At 39.2% G+C, this 21,041-nt stretch overlaps 2 protein-coding genes across 11 annotated transcripts; both read right to left on the bottom strand.

Annotated features, from left to right (window-relative positions):
• Window positions 1-1,796: 1,796 nt before the first annotated feature.
• On the bottom strand, window positions 1,797-9,388 carry LOC108891181 (E3 ubiquitin-protein ligase TRIM21). The gene is given in 16 exon segments (XM_051075753.1): window positions 1,797-3,128; window positions 4,833-4,859; window positions 4,950-5,082; window positions 5,231-5,239; window positions 5,272-5,341; window positions 5,462-5,520; window positions 5,522-5,566; window positions 5,658-5,753; window positions 6,237-6,392; window positions 6,497-6,585; window positions 6,691-6,775; window positions 6,990-7,075; window positions 7,158-7,230; window positions 7,442-7,611; window positions 7,734-7,974; window positions 9,292-9,388. Coding segments are annotated over 15 exon segments (1,866 nt in total). The 5' UTR covers window positions 7,957-7,974; window positions 9,292-9,388; the 3' UTR covers window positions 1,797-2,583.
• A 372-nt stretch (window positions 9,389-9,760) lies between these two features.
• On the bottom strand, window positions 9,761-20,945 carry LOC108874164 (proteoglycan 4). Of its 10 annotated transcripts, none has more exons than XM_051075443.1 (29): window positions 20,583-20,938; window positions 19,727-20,249; window positions 17,542-17,749; window positions 17,104-17,336; window positions 16,671-16,743; window positions 16,483-16,577; window positions 16,305-16,394; window positions 16,128-16,227; window positions 15,936-16,021; window positions 15,742-15,835; window positions 15,579-15,664; window positions 15,397-15,493; window positions 15,222-15,307; window positions 15,022-15,117; window positions 14,808-14,865; window positions 14,623-14,708; window positions 14,403-14,477; window positions 14,147-14,239; window positions 13,909-13,987; window positions 13,791-13,831; window positions 13,520-13,615; window positions 12,009-12,104; window positions 11,616-11,694; window positions 11,490-11,530; window positions 11,254-11,337; window positions 10,888-10,989; window positions 10,685-10,766; window positions 10,548-10,591; window positions 9,761-10,368 (listed from the first exon to the last, which is right to left on the bottom strand). In XM_051075443.1, the coding sequence occupies exons 2-29, from the start codon at window positions 20,171-20,173 to the stop codon at window positions 10,288-10,290; spliced, it is 2,928 nt and encodes a 975-aa protein (XP_050931400.1). In that variant the 5' UTR covers window positions 20,174-20,249; window positions 20,583-20,938; the 3' UTR covers window positions 9,761-10,287. The 10 variants fall into 10 exon arrangements, with proteins under 10 accessions (XP_050931400.1, XP_050931402.1, XP_050931404.1 ...); XM_051075445.1 differs by having other exon boundaries at window positions 10,894-10,989; XM_051075447.1 differs by having other exon boundaries at window positions 15,106-15,117.
• Window positions 20,946-21,041: the final 96 nt, after the last annotated feature.

Raw genomic sequence — 21,041 nt, 5'->3', positions numbered from 1 at the left:
GAGGTGAACAAAAGTGTCAAACACACACACTGAGTAAAGATGTAACAGAAGGAATGTGTGGCTCAAACAAAAACAAAAAGACATTCATTTAGCTAAGCCTGATAGAAAGTTTACATACCAAAGAATAATAAACCTGGGAGCTGGAATCAAGTGTGCACTGACCCTCCAAACATGCAGGTTACCCTAAGCATGAGACACAGGGGACACTGCCTGGATTTTCATTATTGTATTTCTCATAATGGACAGGGAGGCAGCGTTTTCCGACCTTATCACACGCCACAATCACTCTGTGCTCAACAGGTTCTACATGACTTACATAACATATGTTACATTCAATATATGAATCGACATCATATATCACCATGGCTGACTCGCTGATGCACAAGTTACCTTTGTTCAGCCACCGGCCTGATTTGCTGCAAATCTGCTTGACTTGTTCCTCATCACCAGCTTTAATGAAGGACTGCATTGGAGCTCTGCCACAGAGTTGTTGCTGCTCTAAATACCTGTATAATGAGGTCAATATTTCACTGCACAGTATTGACATTGTCCAACTATTATCTTCTTATTAACTTTTGTTTTGAAGAATTACACACTACAAAGCTTTACCTACAAATTACATTTACTGTATCTGCTGCAGATTTAAAACAAGAAATAAAACACAGCTGCTGTTTGAACCCTCTGTGTTGTAGACTAACTGCCAGGTCATTCACTATAAACCCATTGAATAGGTGCATCCAAAATGTAAACCTAGTACTGATATAGGATAGGATTAAGAAGAATTGCACTAAATAAAAATTTTTCTTATATTTCCTGACTCTTTCACAAGAAAATAAAATTTTCAATTTACCGCTTCCATTCCTCCCGAGAAGTTCTGTTAAAGTCAGACTGAAGGATGTGTTTGCACTTGAATTTTTCATAACGATCACAGCTGGATGTTTCCTGACAGGGCTTTGAGTTGTAAGAGGGTTTCAAATCGCTGGTCATGCTGCCGCCATTTGACACTCGTTGTCCCCCGTGAACAAGGGCTGCAGTGAAGATGATGGCAGTCGGGAGAATAAGGTTCATTTTGTCTAGAGTACAGAAAGAATACAAGACTGAGTTTTTGAGCTGAAAAATGTGTTGTTCAAAAATAACACTAAAAATCTATTTGTCAGTGTGGTACACTAACAGTGTAAAAAAAAAAGTGTGTTAAACCATTATCACACTTGCCTATAGCATTTTAATGTTTTATATTAAGTCTGTTTGTCTTCCCTGTGATAGACAGAAACCCATTCAGAGTTAAATGAATTCTTCTCACCTTTCTGTGTTGCTGTGTTAGTCTGGAGTCAATTGATACCAGTTGACGATTCCTTCTCTACTACAAGTCCAAAAATATTCCACCCCTTATAAACCTTTGACTTGTGAACATTGATCACAGCCAATTATCTTAACCCAAAGCAAAGAGACTGTCAGCCAATGAAACTACTGCAAGCTGCTCTTTCACCATGTATGTTCATGATAATTGCCAGACAATAAGGATATGGGGGCATGTATTGACACAGCTACTTCTGATGTGAGAAAGTGCACTCATGTGGGCAGCTATGTGTGAAACCACCTCTGCAACAACAGGATTGGTCACTGTGGTTGACACCAAGTACAAGAACGTGCTAAGGCACAAAAAATACTGCACATTACAAATGTAGTGCCAAACCATCATTTTATTATTTTTTTATACAACACCAAAAAAATGAAAATATAGAAAAAGTTCCAAACCATTAATATTATGTACATACAAATAGAATGTTTACATTAAATGACACAATCAGGAATATAGACATGATCACATCCTACATCAAATAGAAACACAAGTGTATGAGTGCAAAATGATATTCAGTGTAACTTTTGCAATATTCACAGAGAGTAAGAAAGTGGTACAAATATCCCTTATTCCTCATTTGATGAAGATGTAAGAGGAAAACATTGATCAAGAGCTACACAGAAATGAATAGAAGCTTTCAATAAATGTTTAGATTAAGATGTGAACAACTACTACTACTGACAAGATTCTTTGTTTCTAGGACGCACAGTCATTCATTAACATGAATTACTGACTTCTGTCTACAAATGTGTTTTGAAGGGATTCCTTTTGAGGTGTTACTGGAATTTGGCATCCAGGAGGACAAAAGTGACCTTGACCTTTAACCAGAATCGAATAAGTGCATTCTTGAGCCCAAGTGCATGTTTGTGCCAAATTTGAAAAAAAGTGCAATTGAGAAGTTGTATTCACATGGATGGAATGAATGGATGGACTGACCAAGGAATGGGCAGTTGGACAGACAACCCAAAAACATAATGCCCCTGTGCAGAAACAATCATGGCCTAAAATATACCAGGTCATTATGGTTATTTAAAAGCTATTTGCATTTTAAACTGTAGACTGTAACAGGATATCAAATGGTAAATAGCATCCTCTCACCTACTTTAAATTTGATCTATTCAGTTACAAGATGAATGCTGTGACACTTGATGAAACATCATCCCAGAGTATATGTGTAGCAATATGCTCTATCAGTACACATGGAAAAACATACTTTATAGCCACTACTGCCTTTTCACAGGCAAGATAATCAGGGGATCTGAGTTTTTCCCATTTTGCTGGAGATGTGGGCTGAAATATGGGAAGATCTCGCCACCGAATGAACACCCAGTAAACGAGTAGATGTGAGACTGAGTCGTCACATCGTAGAAAGAGACAAGCCCTTCCTCGTAATCCACAAACACCCCCACCTTCTTAGCTTTCTTTCTCAGGGAGAGGCTGACAGGTGGAGCTGTCAGGGCTGCGTATTGTTTGTCTTCATAATGTACAGTCACCCAGTAACCATTGTCTGGGTTCAGAAGGAGTTTGCCCTTGCGGTTTGCGTCACCTCTTGCCACACCCAGATCCCACCCGGTCTTGTTGCTGACGTCCACTTCCCAGTATGATTTCCCAGAGGTCAAGCTGTTGAGCCCTAGAATGCTGCCAAACATGTCAAACCTTTTTGGACTGTCAGGAACTCTCTGGTTCTTTCCTCCATCTTTCACTTTCTTCCCATCATCAGAGAGAAGCAGGCATTGATGTGCAGTAGCAGGGTCCAGCTTCACATCCACTGCAGTTGAAAAAAAAAACAAACAATGAAAATGGATTTTCTTCCTCCTCCTTCCTCCTTCTGACTTTCAGTTGGTCCTAACCAAAACAGCAGGTGTGAAAGGTGCCCCGGACCATGGTCTGGACCAAAGGCCAGAAATTTGGTCCCACCATAAGAGGTGGTCTCAGTCTGGATCAAACTAAGCCATGATTTGGTTCATTTGCAGTGTGAAAACACTGTTTTGGATGGTTCAGACTTTTGGACCAATTAATGTAAGTAAGTCATGCAAAGTTCAATGTGAAACTAAAACTAACTGGATCAAATGTATGCAAAGTGAAATATTAATGTTGACTGGACAACATATGCTTCTGTGAAACAAGGTCACAGGTTTTTGCAGAAGTACTCGGTTAGACCACAGGGTGGAGACTGACCTCCCAAGAAAAAAAAAACTGTAATCAGTGGTTTCAGCAAACACTCCAAAGGGATATGACACAGTGGAGGGTAGGTCAACAAAGAAGAGAGTGAAGAAGACCATGGTGTGCTTAGTGTTTAAAACTTGAGATGCACTCAACAAACAAATGCTGCTATTCTTAGATAAAGGGACCAAGGTCTCAAAATGTGCAGAAGAGAAGTTTCAGGCGCTCAATGCACAGAGAAGCAAATTATCTACAGTTTTGATTTTAAAAAAGCCTTCTGTGGTTGTACTATATTGCTTGACAACTGAAAAAAACTGGCTTTGATTTTAACAGGTCTTCATCTCAGTAACAAATGAAGAAACAGCCTCTGTTCTGACCCTTTTATACACTCCCTCAGGGGCGTGTCCTAATTAGGAAACTGGGTCAACAGGTGGTAGATAATGAGTCACTCAAAGATTTCTTCCCCAAAATTTCACAAACCAAACAACTCAAAATCCAAGGAACAAATCAAATGGAGATATGTTTATATAACCTGTCAAATAAAGACATACTATATATAAAACATTTTATTGGAATATGCATTAGAAATATTAGCCTTTTATTTCATTTAAGCCTTGAAATGCTGGTGAAAATCCGAAAGGTAGTAGTAGTCATTGAATGACCCTCATTATCTGCCACCTGTTGTCCTAGTTACCCAATCAGGACACACCCCTAAATGAATGTATAAAAAGGGTCAGGCTCAGGCAGTGTCTCCTCATTTGAAATCCTGATGAAAGACCTGTCAAGTTCAAAGTCTTTAAAAAAAAAACAAAAAAAAACAAACAAACAAAAAAAAAAAAAACAAAAAACAGCACCCTGAGCAAGTCATGTTGGCAGCAATGCTTTTTATCAAAACTCTAATTATTGTTGTATCTTTTCACCGTGAAGGCCTACAGTCATTTTGATTTAAAACCTGGTCACAACCACTCCATAACTTCAGTAGTTTTAACCCAGTTATCTTTGCATAAACCTAACCAAGTTATCAAAATGAACTGTAACCATAGATCTCAATGGTGATTTGCAGGCAAGTTTGCAGGCACTGACAAATGTTTTGTCAGTGGCTGTCAGATCAGAAAACACTCCCATGGGTGGCTCTAGAGGGAGTGGCTCATTGGAGAACTTGTGGCACAGCAAAATGGAATTCTTAGGTTCTCTCACAGCTTAACTCCCATAACAAGTTTAGGGTACTCATGTAGATAAATGAAGAAAAAGTGTTCAGATATAAAGTAAAGTTTTAGAAGTTTAAGGTTTTAAATTTTGAGACCCTCACCTGCAAATGTGGGAATTCTCCTGAGTTCTGTGGAAACATAAATTACATTAAATTAAATTAAATATTGATTCCGATTAAATGAAATGCAAACCTTGATGAACACAAGGAAGGACTCACCAACAGAAGAGAGTTTTTCAAGTTCCAGGCAAATTTGTTCCATCATGGTTGAAGTTGTGGTTCTCAGGGAACCGAAGGAGAATGAAGTGTCAAGACTTAGATTTTTCCAATCTCTAGATTCATCTAGAGAAACCTGTGTGTGATTGCAAGGATAAAATCACTTAATCAGGAATAAGGCACAGAACTGACAAAGCTGAGCTGACTGAAATGTTTCCTGTTTGTGCTTTTTATGTTGTGATGATAAAACATGACAAACGGGATGTCGCATCCCCAGGGCTCACCTGCACATCTGGGTTTTTTGTCCAACTCGTCCACCGGTCTTTTTGAGTTTATCAACTTCTCTTTCCAGCTTCTCAACCAGATCTTGTGCTTCTCTCTTTACTTTTCGTCTCCTAAAGGTCACATAGAGTATGTTAAAATGTCTGACTACACTACATTTTTAGCACTGACTGACTGCACCTTTTAATTGATCAAGTGTTACTGCTCTACAGTGTGAGCTATAAAGAACCGACCTCTCCTCTAGAGGTTGAAGAGCTTTGAGCCAAGCATCCTCCACAACTTTCATCACCTTCGGTGAACGCATTGTTGATCTCCAGCCACTCTGCATCCAAGCTGCCCTGAAAGGAGTAATGGACAGTTGAGATGTTAAAGAATCATGAATCATAACAATAATCAGTAAAATTTTAACCAAAATCTGCTGCTGCTTACCTTGCAGCCTTTTACGGATGATCTGACTTCACCCAACTTGTGCTCCCTGATTTGAATTTTCAGCTGTAACTCAGCCCTCTTCCGGTCTTGTTTTGCCTTGAAGTTAATACAAAAAGAGCAGTAAAGAACCGTAAAATACCCAATTGAGTGTAACAAGACTAAGTAGGACTAAGGTGCAGGGGTGCTCTGAGCTAAACATCAGCATGCTAACATGCTCACAATGATCTGTTAAAGGAGGACATGAACACTTGTGCCAAATTTCATGTCAATCCATCCAGCAGATGTTGAGACATTTCACTTAAAACGAAACACATTAACCATAGATTCTAGCCCCTTAATGGATAAACTGTATAGATAATGGATGGATGTTAACGTCAACCAGAGGATCACTAAAGTCTTTGGGGTTTATCCTCTGGGGACCATGGGTATCTGTGCCAAGTCTAATGGGAATACATGCAATAGTGGTTGATATTTCTGTCTGTACCAAAGTGGGGTCCAATCATTAAACCAATAATGCCATCCATAGAGCCATGCTGCAAGCTTTAAAAGCAACATACTGTATTATTAGAAGTGTATTACCTTTAGTAGTTTTTGAGCCTCCCTTTCTTTCTCCCTCTCTTTCTCTCTTTCTCTCTCCATCTCTCTCTCCTTCTCTCTCTTCATTTCTTTCTCCTTCAGAAGGACTGCTATATCCTGAGCTGTGGTTGTCGGAGGCCTCCAGCTCATATGTTCCACCTGTAGAACCAAAGCATAGTCTTTAAAGAATAAAACTTTTCTCTCAGCACAGAACCTATTGATCTGTACAATCAGATTTCCAACAAGTCGAGTGTGTGCTGTACCTGCTGTGCACCAGTGGAGAAATCAAGCACTCGACGAGCTTTGTCCGAGTTGGTGTTGGATTGGTGAGAGCGCTGAGGAGTCTCAAAGACTGTAGAAAAAGAAGATAGTCACTGTTAAAAGTAGCTGCTTTGCACCATTCCTGCAGGTTATTTTTGCTGTGTTCCTGTTATGGATTAAAACACTTAATTCATACATGGTTTGTTCGTCTCCTCCACTGTGACCTCTGTAATAGCAGGATACGTTTGGGTGGTGAAGGTCTGTGACACCGGCATGACAGGCTGTCAGAAAAAGTGAGACAAAATTTTAGCACGTTCACTCAGACCTTTACCAACTTTACCACCCAATACTACACTGACAGTTTTGACCCTTTTAACTTTAATATTATCCATAAATCATTCTTAAATAATGGACAATAGGTTAGAGAAAGAAGCACGAAAAGCAGTGCTGTTTAGAAGAAATAACCTATGCAAAAATGTCAGACATCTATTGTACCTGTGTACCAGTGTTGAAATCAAGTGCTCGATGACTTGTGTCCACGTTAGCATTCATTTGTGCAGAGTGCTGCTGATTTTCAATGACTGTATGGAGAGAGGATGGCTCACTGTTAAACACCACAGTTTGTTTTTCTTATTATGAATTAACTGCAATTATAAAACATACATGATTTGATCATCCCTATCACTGCAGCTTCATTGACTTTAAGGTTTGGTTGAGCGAAGAGGTTTGGCCCATTCTGTAAGGAGAGGGGGAGGATAAGATTATTCAGCTTTATAAATCTGACCTTTATTCACATTCAGTGTCCTGTAATACTTTCCTAGCTTTGCTAACATTACTGTCTTGCTTTAAATTATCCTTCAATTTTATAACTATATAACAGACAACAAAACAAAGTTTTGTCAAGAACTGATTGTAATGTATAATCTATTATCTTTTCTTGAATATACCTCTGTCTTGACTAAAGTGCTGTTCACTGGTCTGCTGTCCTTTTTTTCACTCTCTGGGATGCTAATTGCCTTCGGCCTGCAGCTCATCTGATGAATTCTCAGGACGTGCTTAGTCGTAAATTCAGACCAACCACAGTGGCAAACCTGGAGGCTCATGTCTGATGTGGAGTCTGTTGGAGACATTATGGAAAGTTTTCTTTTATTTTTGGAAAGTTCAGTTATTTTTCAGTATTACCTTCAGAATTGGAGACACCTGTGACGTAGTGTGTACATTTATTTAAGGACCACTCACCAGGCCTCAGAGAAGAGGTGAAGATATCCATCACAGGCTCCTCTATTTTGATTGTAGGTCTCATGAATGTAAATTGAGGCATGTAACTGTTAACTCTGAATTGTTCGTTCTCAGGGATCCTCATCCCCTTTGGTGTACATCCCATCTTCCCCTGGTGAACTCTCAGGCCCTGGTAGCTGGTCACTTTGGACCAGCCACAGCAGTGACAAACCTGGAGGCTCATGTCAGATGTGTTGACTATCTGTAGAAAACATTTGTACATTTTCATGTATTAGAGGTGTGATTTATTTTTATTTTTTTCCCCCACTATGTATAGCTTGCTTCCCATTTGTAGAAGCAGCAGCGATTGTTTCTCAATATCTGAAGTTCATAGAAAGCTGCACACTGTGTTCCTCAGTGGCCAATAGTGTCTTTATTGTTTAAAACACAAAATCAAATTGCATTTTTAGAGCATTGCTGTCTCACTTATTCACACCATAAGCTGAAAACGTTTTGTCTTTGTATCAGAAAGAAAAGTGCACATTTGAGTGCAAGGGTACCTCAGTATGACCCTGCTTTATTGAACTTTATTTGAACAGCCCATAAGTCCACCATACCTTTTTATTGTTAGATCTGCTGTAAAATGTGCATTTGGTCCTATTTCATCCTCTGAGACATCAGATTAGATGGTTTTAGTCGCCCTCTGGTGGCGCAGAGTATATTCTACACTGTCAAGTCCTGCTGCAAATAACTGTACACACAGACTCAAACTTAGGTGTGGTTGTGGATAACCTTAAAGAAAACCATGCCAGTGTCACGAGACTGAAATGGTATCTTAACCTTATTTTTGGAGTGAGTCAAATCAAAGTTTACCAACTAGTGAGAAACAGTGGGTATTTCTACTCCTATTCCTCTACTCATTTCCCCTTGTCCAAAGTTTTCCATTCCGTGAAACCAGGTAGTAATGTCATCTTCTCCTTTTACTGGCATCACACTATCAGTGGATTTTGGACTTGAATGAGTCAATATTAACTCTGTAACACCAGCACATCTAAAAATAACTATCACCGCAGGAAACTTGGTGTTTGTGATCCTGACAACAGCGAGAAAAACACCCTGTTTAAATGCTGTATAACACACACACCACACACACCACACCGCTGTGTTCCGTATATATAGTACACGCCCCGAAACCTGTGGTTTACCTATATTTGCATTACTGCCTTGCCCTTTTTCCGGGACGTACTATCGTGTCATAAATATTATATAGACAGGACAGCTGTAGGATCAGGCGGCTGACATCTTCATTTTTGACATAACATTTAGGCGAATAAAAATAAACTGAGCCCAGATAACTTTTACAATGCATCTAAAAGTCAGATTCATTTCTTTAAACGCATAAAATATGTTAAAGTATTATTTCATTCTTCCTTCTACTGTATTATTTTTGTCATTAAAGAACATAAATCCCCTTATCATATAAGCTGTGACGTGGATAACTTTCATCATGGATAGATATCACAAAGTGCTTTTAAAAGATAAATAACAATATAATCAGATCAGATCTCCTGCAGCTTACCTTGCACTCTGTAACCGCGATGATCCTCTGAGTGATCTGTCTCTTATTTCCCGACTCTCCTCCTTTTTGTACACTCTCAGCTGTTTCAGTTTCGATTCAGGCAAAACAATCCTGATGCTTTCTTTTAATTGCCCCAAGTAAATAAACACATAGGTTAAACTGCTGCCATTAATATGTTCAGCAACACCAGTCGTGCATCATAGTCTTGGTTGCTCATAATTTTAAAATGTTGCAGCATTAATTGTAAATTTAATCTCTTATGAGTTTAAGTGTCATGATCAGGTGCATTGAGATAAAAACAGTGATTATTTGCTCTGTGCAGACACACCCATTACTCTTTAGTGAAAATTCCAAATAAGTTGCAGTAAAACAAGTTTCCACTAAAGTCACATGACATGAAGCATACAGGAAAAAGAAGTCGGAGGTCAGAGTGATGGTGTTCTGACAGGATGTAGGATGGAGATAGAAATGCACACAAAGTGTCTTTTTATTCCAACTTTATCTGGCCATGAAACACCCACGAAAATATTTAACAAACACTTCACTCATTTGTGAAATGATGCTGACAGTGATAATGCTAAAATGCCTGTCTGAAACTTAACCAAAATATAGTTTAGCTTTTGACTAAAATAAAGTGACAGCAGCAAAAGTGAAGAGGAATCATAAAGTAAGCAAAGGAACTGTTAACATTAGTTACTGACTGACAGTGTGTTGAGCAACAGTGTGTTTTATTGCTTGTGAATTGTTGAATATATCCAATCAAACACCCATGATACTGTGGTATTTAGACCTGTCTGCCATGGCAAGATTACAGATAAAATATGATTTCTAAGAAATATATAGCTTAATCTACTACGTGTTTGTTACATTGTCTACAAGAATCCAATGTTTCTGTGATCGTCTAAAGAAAAACTCTGAAATGGAAACACAGATGGGGTAAAAAACTGATGACATGAAAAATAAGATTTACAGTCGATCTACCACCTATGCCAATTTTCATGTCTCTGTGTTTCTCCTTGGTCGGACTGCTGTGTCCTGGGTTGTGGCAGCTAAAAACATCCGAGCCAGATCCTTCACCTGAAAAAAAATGTTGAAAACTCAGTGGAAGTTGAACCCCCCCCCCCAAAAAAAAAGTGAAGAAAACACAATAATACACTTTGTGGATTGTTCTGAAAAGTGCAGTGAGGAAACTTAAACCAAAGTGTGCTTATAACATTTGCCTGTAACAGGACAAGGTGTAAAACAATCAGGTGTACCTTCATGCCAGTGGAGAAATCTGAGAGCTGTTCTGTTTCACAGGCTGTTGGAAAAAAAAGGTTACTGTCAACCATATTTCTCAAGCTTTTCCTCATTATCTTTCCATTTCCTGTGTTGAATAAACCGTAACACATACATGACTTAGGATCCCTCTCAGTTGTGGCTTCTGTTGCTGCAGGATTCATTTTGGCGGTGGCACCTGTTGAATCTGGGACCCTCTAGAAGAGAAAAATAGTTTTTATTATGTCTTTTGCGACCAAACTGATTACAACTAAGTCAAAAAATGCCCCCCAAAATTTCCCAGCCTTCACAGATCCAGTACAACAGAAGCACTAATACCTGTACCTGTGATAGGTAATAATTCTCCTTGTCTTTCTTTTTTGGTCGGACTGCTGTTTCCTGGGCTGGAATGACAGAAAACCTCTGAGCCAGAAGCTTCACCTGAAAGAAACGAGGCACTTGAGTATCCATCAAACAATATAAATTATACTAACTTGTCTGTTTTGCACTTTTCAAAATATAAAGCAACGAATCATGGAGCTACTGTAGGAATGCTTCCATATTATAATCTAGAAACAACAACAACAAAGAAATGAAAAAGGAAAATGTAAGAAATAAAACACTGTTTGTTTTCTGTATTCCTGCACACCTCTCCCATCTGACACCTCAGTGAAGTAAAAAATAAGATGATACAGGGCCAACAACCTGTGATAGCTTTCGTTTCTCTGTCGGTTGGACTGCTGTTTCCTGGTTTGTGGTTGCTGAAAACATCCGGGCCAGTTCCTTCACCTGAAAAAAAAAGTTAAACATTCATATATGATCTTGTTGTTGCACCTTTTTAAATCTGTCAAACTAATTAAAAACCGTATGTGTCTCAGGTTGTGATAACAATTCTTTTGCTTCACAACATATTCCAATAAGTCACAACTGATATACAGTACCTTCATGCCAGTTGACAAATCAGGCTGAGCAGTGTCATCCACTGTAGAGAAAGAGGAACAGTTACAGCTTCATTTCCATGATTACTTAGCAATTTCCTGTATTGAATAAACCATTCTGCTTCATACATGATTTGGGGTCGTCTTTAGTTGTGGCCTCTGCTGCTGCAGAATTTGTTTGGGCAATACTTGTCGAGTCTGGCACATTCTGTCAGGGAGAGAGAGGTTTTTTTAGCGTTTGAAGCATTTGCTACCAAATCAATTACTGCTCTGCAAAAATAAATTAGCATTTTAGGGTATTTTCAATTTCAGTGCATGATTTTCTTGAGAAACATCATTTAGCACTTGTGGAGCTTTATTTTCTAGAGGTGCAACTAATGATCATTGAATGGAGTTTTTACTGAAGGTGAATGTTTGTAGGAAAATAACATGGCAATCCATTCAGTAACTGATATATATTTTTTTTTACAGATTAAAGGATACTCCCATTGATAAACTCTAAGAGAAGCACTGGTACCATACCTCTGATAGTTTTTGATTCTCCTTGTCTTTCTCCAGTGGTTGAGCTGGTGTTTGCTGGGCTGCGGTTGCTGAAAACCTCTGAACCAGAGGCTTTGCCTTAAAGATAAGAGGCACTTAAGTATCCAACAAATAAGTCTAAAACCCAAAGAGATTAAGTTTACAATATGAATACAAATACCAGATAAAAGCAGCAAATCCTGACAATGGAAACAGCGTAATTAAGAGTTTCTCTGAGAAAAGTGACTCAAACTATCCTCTGATCCTCTGGGGACCATGAATACCATGAATAGAAAATTTAATGGTGTAGAAATCCAGTACTTAATTAGATATAGACTAAAGTGGTGGACTGATCAATGAACATTGTCATGAATAGACTACAATAGAGGTACTATATACAGTGACAGTTTTTTATTCTGTATTTATATAATCGGTTTATATTTCACCAATAATCCATACCCGTTCATATTTTGTCATTTTTATTTGTATATAATTGCTTTGTGTATATTTCCTTTGGTGGGCTTTTATTTTGTTAATTTCGTTCTTTCGATGAGGTCACTTCCTGTACATTCGCAGTAGTCTCTTCAGATTGGAGAGGCCATACGAGTGCTCCGATCAGTGTGTGTAGAATCGTGAGAAAACCCGCTAATCAGAGGAGCAGATTTTACTTTGTACAGGTGACAAATATCGCATTGTTGTTGTGATATTTATTTCAGTGTACATGTGCATGTTCCATCGAGTACAGCACTTTCATGTAGCATGCTAGTTCACTGTTTTGCTAGCTGGGCTAACGGAGCTCCGGTATGGTTTCTCTTGTGGTTTTCTCCTCTCGTTTAAAGGTTCGCATATAGAAACCTCGACATGAGAAGTTGCTGTACTGATATTATTTTGTTTGATACAGGTATGTGAGCGCCCTCTTTGTGTTGTTTTGTAAATCTGTTTCGTATTGATAATTCTAGTTTAACACAGATGTGTATCTGCATGTTGTGTTCATATTTCAGTGGTAATCTGTACTCTACAAAATTGCAGCTGTTGGGTGGTAATATAGCTTTTGAACGGGCATTGCGATTGTAACTATGCGGTCTGAAAATGATGTGTTTTTTGTTTGTTATGTGGCAAATGTGGATATACATGAATCGTGCACTGAGTTTGAACCAGGCTCTGCTGAAGAGAGGTGTGCATGTAGAAACCCTGGCATGAGAAGTTGCTGTACTGATATTTTGTTTGATACACAACCTGTGAGAGAATAAACACTCCCTGCCCCCTGTGGCTGGCAAAGAAGCAGTTGTCTATCTTATTTTTTTATCGTCCACCAACACAACGCAGAGTGATTAAAAGAGTGAGGGATGGCTACTGTTGGACTGCTGTTTCTGGGCTAGAAGCACTTAGAAGTTATGAAGCACTTAAGTACAGCAAAAACAGATAAATACAATACTATTCAACACTGATCATCTTTACTCTAGCATTCCTCTCCTGTTTGACAGCACAGTGAGATTAAAAATAAGATCTACAACCTGTGATAGTACCGGTTTCTCTCCATTTTGCTCCTTTGACTGGACTGCTGTGTTCTGGGTTGTAGTAGCTGAAAACATCCGGGCCAGTTCCTTCACCTAAAAAATGTTGAACACTGAGTGCAAGCTGGACCCCATAAAACAGCTCATGAATTCAACAACTGGGCTTCAAGCACACCAGGTAGACATGGATGAATAAATAAAATTAGCAAATGTTAAGTTATAAAAAAGGTTGGTTGTGATAAAAGATATTCAAATGAAGAGTTTGCTGTACCGTCAGGCCAGTGGAGAAATCAGGCTGTGTAGTTTCACCCACTGTAAAGAAGGAAAACTGTAAGTGTTTCTGATTATTGAGCAATTTCTTGCCTCAAATACACCATACTGCTACGTACTTGATTCAACATGTTCTGTCGTGGCTTCTGCTGCTGCAGAATTTCTTTGGTTGGTGGTACTTGTTGAATCTGGTACGTTCTGTCAGGGAAAGATGGAAGATTTCTAATATGAAGCATTCTACTTTAGATTACAACAAACTGTGTAGAAATCAGCTGGAAAAGACTTTCAGATACAAACACAGCTCTCTTGTAAGCAAAGGTATTGATTGATGATTGATGATTCCCTGCTGCAGTATACCTCACAGGCTCGCTCAGCTGCTCTGATGTTTCTCATTTTTTCTTTCATCTGTATTTTTGGCAGTATTTCAGGTCTGGGTCTCTTCTGTCTCACCTTGAATGAAACCACACACATGTTCACATAGAATTAAACTAATCTTAAACTAAATATCTTTTTTGATAATACAAAGCAAAAGGTGTTGAGTGTGTCTCTCACAGCCTGGTCTAAAAATGCTTGTGATATACTTTAGGTCCATTTATATTACATTTCAACTTACCTCATTTTCCTTCCTGTCTGTCTCCCTCGGCTGGGCTACTGTTGTTGGTGGATGCTCCCTGGCCGATCCATTCACCTGACAGATATTAATTACATTAACTAGTACTTTTCAGAACAATGAGAAATGACACAATAAAGAAAATAGGTGCATGTCACAAGATGCTACATGTTTTGAAAGGGTTGCATTGGTTTATGTTCATGGTAAAAGATTTCTGCTTTACCTGCTCACCAGTGGAGAAACCCTGCGGCTGATTGCCTGGCTTTGGGTGTGTGGCTCTTGGGAAAGACGGTGGTGGAATTGGCAAAGCTGTGGTGAAAGGAGGTGGTCACTTCCAACCATGGCTGCTTTATTTTTCAGATTGTCATGCAAAGTCATGTTTGGACTGAATTATAATCCTCTACATACGTGATTTTGGTTCCTCTTTGATTGTTGCAGAGCTGATGGTTGATGACACTGGCACATCCTGACAGGTACAAGTGGAGAGTTAAAAAGTGTTGATATTATTTCAAAGTCAAACAAATTAGTTCTGGTTTACAGATAGATTACATCTATCTTACATTGTCCTTGGATTATTGTAATGTGGTGTATGGTATTTGTGATTAAATGAATGGTTAGTTACCTGTGATAATGTTTGATGCTTAATTTCTTTCTCCCTTGGTGAGACTACTGGTGCTGGAGGTGGAGTAATTGGAGGCTCCCTTACTGATTTAGTCGCCTAAAAGATGGAACAGAACAAGATATTTATTCCAGTTACACTGTAAATTTAACACTATACTGGTTCCATTTCAAAGTCCAAGAGTTCCAACAAATCCGCTCTACCTGTACACCAGCGGAGACATCATACAGCTGATGGCCTGCATTTGAGGTTACGGCTCTCTGGAAAGACTGTTGTGGAGCTTCAAGTGCTGCAATTAAAGGATAATACCATTTTATTTTCAGACTGATTTTCAAAGTCTTTGTCTTGAACAAAGTGTAATTCTTGCTTTGTACGTACATGATTTAGGCTCCTCCTTGGTCACGGCTGTTGTTTCATAGCCAGTACAACCATGGATCTTCCTCTGATTTCCTGTCATTGCTCTACAGTCTGCTGTCTAATAAAGGCAAAAAGTCACTGCTTAAAAAAATGTTTTCAGTGTATGTCGCTTTAAAGTCAGAATCTTTGTGAATCTGCTTTACCTGAGGAAGGTTGTAGAAATCCTGCCGCTGATGGCCCAAATTTGAGTTTGTAGGTCTTTGTAAAGAGTATTGAGGAGTCACAAAAGCTGTAGTGAGAAGAGATGGTCAGTCCCACCCTTGACTGCTTTACTGATTTGAAAGATTTAGTCTTGAATAAACGTACGTGAATGAAGCTCCTCTTTGATTACTGGTGCTGTTGTTCGAAGGTCAGTACGGCCATTACTCCGACTTCCTGTCATTGCTCTGCTGTCTGCTGTCTAATTAAGGCAATAAGTCACTGAAAATATCTGACAGATGTCAATTCTATTTACATGGAAGTCAGAGTGAGAATTTGAACTATTCATGAATCTGCTTTACCTGTGGATAGATGGAGAAATCATACAGCTGATGGCCAGGCTTTGATTTTGTGGGTCTTTGGAAATGTGGTTGTGGAGTTGCAAATGCTACAAATAAAGAAGATTGCAATTTTTAACCATAGCTGCTTAATTTTTTGGATTGATTTTCAAAAATTTCATAATGAACAAAGTGTAACTGTTGTTCTGTACATACGTGATTTGGGCTCCTCTTTGATTGAGGCTGCTGTTGTTGCATAGTCGGTCCAGTCATGGATTTTCCTCTGATTTCCTGTCATCGCTCTTCTGTCTTCTGTCTAATAAAGGCAAAAAGTCACTACAAATACTTTTTAAGAAATGTAAAATATAGGATCTAAAATAAACAGTTAAGTACCTGTGATAATGTTTGATGTTTAGCTTTTTTCTCCTTAGGTCGAACTACTGGTGGAAGAGTAACTGGAGGTTCCCTTACTGATCTATTCACCTGGAAGATGATAATTCCCCTTACATGTTACCTTTCATCATCTGACCGTTTTAAGTCAGAATTTCAACTACTTGTGAATCTGCTTTACCTGTGGAAGGGTGTAGAAATCCTGATGCTGATAGTCGGACTTGGACTTGGTGGTTCTCCGAGAGGAGCGTTGGGCCTCTTTGGGAGGTGCAAAAGCTGTAGTGAAAGAATATGATCAGTCTCAGTGTTAGCTTTGTATTTTGTGATTTAAAAAATCTTGTTTTGACTGAATTATAATCTTTGACATACTTGATTTATATCTCTCGTTGACTGTGGCTGCAGAGTTGGTGCTGACATACATGCCTGGTGGCTCCAGCACTTTCTATCAGGTTAAGGTGGAAAGTTGAACATAAATACATTATACCGCTGAAAGAATGAATGACTGAAATAATGAATGATCTTTAGGCTAAATTCTAACATCAGCATGATAACATGCTCACAGTTCCAATGTTTACATGCAGATGTTAAACTGATGTCATGTTAACCATCTCAGTTTAGCATGTTAGCATTACATTAGGATGAATCATCCTCTGGGGCCCATGAATGTCTGCACAAATATTTGTTTTGCGATATTTCAGTCTGAACCAAAGTGATGCACTGACCAAACAACACAATCTCATGGCTAAAACACTACTTTTAACACGACTGGTTACCCAAAATATCCCTATGCTACAATTTATACCTCCTCCTTGATGATTGCTCTTTTAGCTGGCTGACATTTCCTTTGATCCACTTTAACTTTCACTTCCACTTCCCACTGATTTTTCCAGTAGTACTGCTCTTCCTTTGGGATCCTCACTCCCTTCGGTGTGCATCCCATCTTCCCCTGGTGAATTCTTAAGCCTTGATAAGTCGTCATTTTGGTCCAACCACAGTGACAAACCTGGAGGCTCTTGTCTGAATAGAAGTATGTGTCTGTTTGATTATTTCAGGGGACAATGAAACAAAATATAATATTGGTTTAGAGTGTATTGACATTTTTCAACTTTTTTGTTGTTGTCTTCCATTCATTCCACAGATTTAGCTTTGTGTCTTGTTTGTGGCAATATTAGGTCAAGATCTTCTTTTAGTCTTTTTCCCTAACAGAACATGTAATCAGGAATTTTTCTATAAAACCCACCAGTCTTGAAAGAGGTGTAGACATCCAGCCTGAGGTCCTTTTGAGCGTTTGTAAGTTCCACATTTGTCCACATAAACTGTTGGTCACTCTCTGCAACCCTGACCCCTTTCATTGTGCATCCCATCCTCCCCTGGTGAGTTCTTAGGCCCTGGTACGTTGTGACTTTGGACCAGCCACAATGGCAAACCTGGAGGCTCATTTCTGCTGTCTGTCCACATATAAACATTTTACACAAAATCACTGTCACAATACTGACACAGAATGCTGCACCTCCTCTTTTTCTCTTGCATCAGGTTGCGTTTGTTATTAAACTATGCCGCAAGCAGTGATGGAAAGTAACTATGTACATGCACTCAATACAGTGATATTCTGAAGTTAGTTAATGCGACTTTACAATTATACTGCACTAAATTTCAGAGGAAAATACAGAATTTCCAGACTAAACAAGAGACTCAGGCCCTGATGGTTAACCAGCCCAGCCACCGCCCCTGCCACCACAATCTCCCTTCTCTCCTCTACTGTAGCTTCTCAAGGCATCACTTCCCTTTATGCAGTTAAACATAGGAAAACTCATCTGTATATATATTTTTTCATTTTGTGGTTAGTGTAACTGCACTTGCACCTCTGTCTCATACAGGAAAAAGTTTTTCAATCATCATAGGTATTTTCAATAAAACTAAAAAAAAAAAAGAAAAGAAAAGTTCACTAAATTACTTGAGATACTTGAGATTATTACTAGAGATAATAAACTGTGTTGCTCTGTTGCCTACCTTGAGGTCCTCCTCTTTGTTCTGTTACTTCTCTCGTTCTGATAATAACCGCGCTCTGCCAGTGAACGTTTTTCTGCTTTCAGTTTCGTTTTCAAAAAAACCCGCCAACCGTCCTCTTTTTAATATGCCCAGACATGAAAAACACGGGTGTTTAGATCTGAGTATAACCAGCCTCGGTGGATCCCTGTCCTCCTTTTTTTTTTGAATACATTCACTATGAAGCCAGTAGGAAATAACAGAAACATCAACGACACACATGCATTAGTAAAATCGGTAAAGTTTTTATGCATTTAAGATGCACAAGCTCTCTCTCTCTCTCTCTCTCTCTCTCTCTCTCTCTCTCTCTCTCTCTCTCTCTCTCTCTCTCTCTCTCTCTCTCTTCAAATTATTGTAATTAGTGTGATAAATTTTCTCCATGAGGTTTAAGCATTACTGTCTGGCTGTATTTCATAACAAAAGACAACCTGATAAGACTTCACTAGAATCATGCTTAATTTGCAGAATTAGGGGGAGCGCCAGCCCAACCTGTTGCAACACAGAAAATCTTCAGAGCCTAAAGACATTTCTTATATAAATACAAAAGAATAAGACTCTGTTATCACTCAAACTGTCTGACTTTTGGCTCTCTTGTTTTAAGATACAGGAAATATTCTGTGTGTAAATTCATACTTCCATACTCACATTTGCTATTTTGACTGTGTAAGTGTGTTCACACTGACAAGTATGGAAACATAACAGCAGTTATTTAAGTACCAGGATTTTGCACTAAAAACATTAAAAGGTGAAAAAGGACCACAAACGCATTTTCAAACTTGTGAAAATGACGGATATGTCTTTGGCGCCGGATAATTTCCGTACCCATTTCCACGTACAACACATAATCACTGAACCACAGAGCAGTGACAAACTCAGACAACAACCTCCCTCTGTTTGAGCTTTACAAAGTGTGTGTTTACGCTTCCATTCTGAGGAGACATGCACTGAAGTCTGCATCTCTTAATGGGACAACTTACTCGAAACCACGAAAACCAGCTGTGAGTTTCAGCACCATCACTACCGTCTGATATCAGACACCTCACCAAGGCGAAGAAGTTCCAGCCATTGCATAAGATAGGTTATGTGATATAAAGTATATGTTGAATGATTTAGTATGGTCCTTGAAAGATGTTTTGAAAATTGAAATGGCCCTTGATAAGAAGAAGGTTCCCCATCCCTGGTTCAGGCAGACATTCATGTTATCACCAAAGCCCCAGAAGTGGTATCATCATTTTGGCATAACACTACAGTTACTTTACAGTTGCTATATTTAACTTTCATAGTGATTGAAAAGAATAAACTTTCTCTTTCCTTAGTTTTGACTTTGACAGCCTGCTCTGATTGGCTTTTCAATCCAGTTGAGTTAAAGATCAGCTTACCTTGCAGCTCTGCAGAGGTGTTTTAATTTCCGAGGGGCAGCCATACTTCAGACATGCCCCATCACCCACGTTCCTCACGGGTGTCACTAAGTTGTGGCCTTTGAGTCTTTCAGCCCCCACCTTTTGGTCTGTGCAAGTGTCACTGGCCTCTTTGTCGTCCTTCCCAGTGTACAAATCCTCGTTTTCCTCTGGAGTCTTTTTCTCCTTTTGCTGCTGCTGGACAATGTCTCTCAGGACAAAGTTCACAACTGGGGAACTGGGTACAGACGTCATGCATATGGGGCACACCTTGGCATTGTACTTTAAGTTGGCTTTCAGACATTTCTTGCAGAAGGAGTGGCCACAAGCTGTGGTGACAGGATCTCTAAATGTATCCATGCAGATGGAGCATGTTAGATGGTTCTCCAGTGAGCAGGTCTCACTGGGTGATGCAGGAGCAGAGGCCATGTCTGCCTAAAAAGAACACCACTAGGTTACTGAGGAGAGTACTTTCTCATGGTGCTTCTGGCTCATCAACCCAGACCTGTGTTCAATGAGTGAGAAAAATCTTTAAATTATCTCAATTAATGTCAGCACCCTTGTCCCATTCTGTAGTCTAACCCCTGATGCATCCTCAGCATCAAACGCTTAACTAGACATCTCTATTATATCTCTGTTATAACTAGTTACTCATCTCTGTCATGAGCAGACATCGGATGAATAGTAGGGCTCAGGACACAGCGTCGCTTGTGCAGGTAATGAGAAAATGACACATACTTCAAAGTCAAGATGGGAAAGCAGATTTCAATATGGAGACATCAATAAAATCACACTGAACAGACCAAGAGATAATAAGATGCATTAATATTTTGCCTACCTCGTGGTCTTCTTCCTTGTTCTTTTACTTCCCTGCTTTGAACGATAACCCCACTTTGCCAGCGTTCTTTTTTGTTGTCAGTTTCATTTCCACAACCCCCCTCCAAAAAAAAAACAAAAAACAACGCCCACTGCCATCTCTTAACCCCTGCGGTGTCCTCTGGGTCAAAGTGAGGGTCGGTGGCCGACAATGTGCCTTTGTGTGTCTGTGTGTGTGTGTAGTAGGAATTGTTGTGCATGACATTCATGATTCTGAAGCTGTTATCTTTTGTTTTTGAGTAATAGTAAGAAGAAAAAAGTATACGGAATACGAAGGGCAACGGGAGGGTTAACTAAACCCAGCCATGACCACATGGTTACTACTGATATGAAAAGCATTGTAGTGTAGCCCTGAACATAACCAGCCTCTTTTTCTCTTCCTCTTTTTATACATTCACTGGTAAGTCAATAGGAAATGACT

The sequence above is a fragment of the Lates calcarifer genome, linkage group LG14, assembly GCF_001640805.2.
Source record: "Lates calcarifer isolate ASB-BC8 linkage group LG14, TLL_Latcal_v3, whole genome shotgun sequence".
NCBI classification, from domain to species: domain Eukaryota; kingdom Metazoa; phylum Chordata; class Actinopteri; family Centropomidae; genus Lates; species Lates calcarifer.
The sequence above is the reverse complement of the archived record's forward strand: the minus strand, read 5'-3'. Positions and strand labels throughout refer to the sequence as shown.

What these genes read in the sequence shown, in the direction of transcription:
- LOC108874164 (XM_051075443.1), bottom strand. Translation starts at nt 20,173, where the DNA reads ATGGCCTCTGCTCCTGCATCACCCAGTGAGACCTGCTCACTGGAGAAC. An exon ending in GAGCAATCATCAAGGAGGAG is followed by an intron (nt 16,744 to 17,103) that starts GTATAAATTGTA and finishes TTAACCTGATAG; the next exon opens with AAAGTGCTGGAGCCACCAGG. An exon ending in ATTTCTCCACTGGCATGAAG is followed by an intron (nt 10,369 to 10,547) that starts GTACACCTGATT and finishes ATTTTTTTTCAG; the next exon opens with GTGAAGGATCTGGCTCGGAT.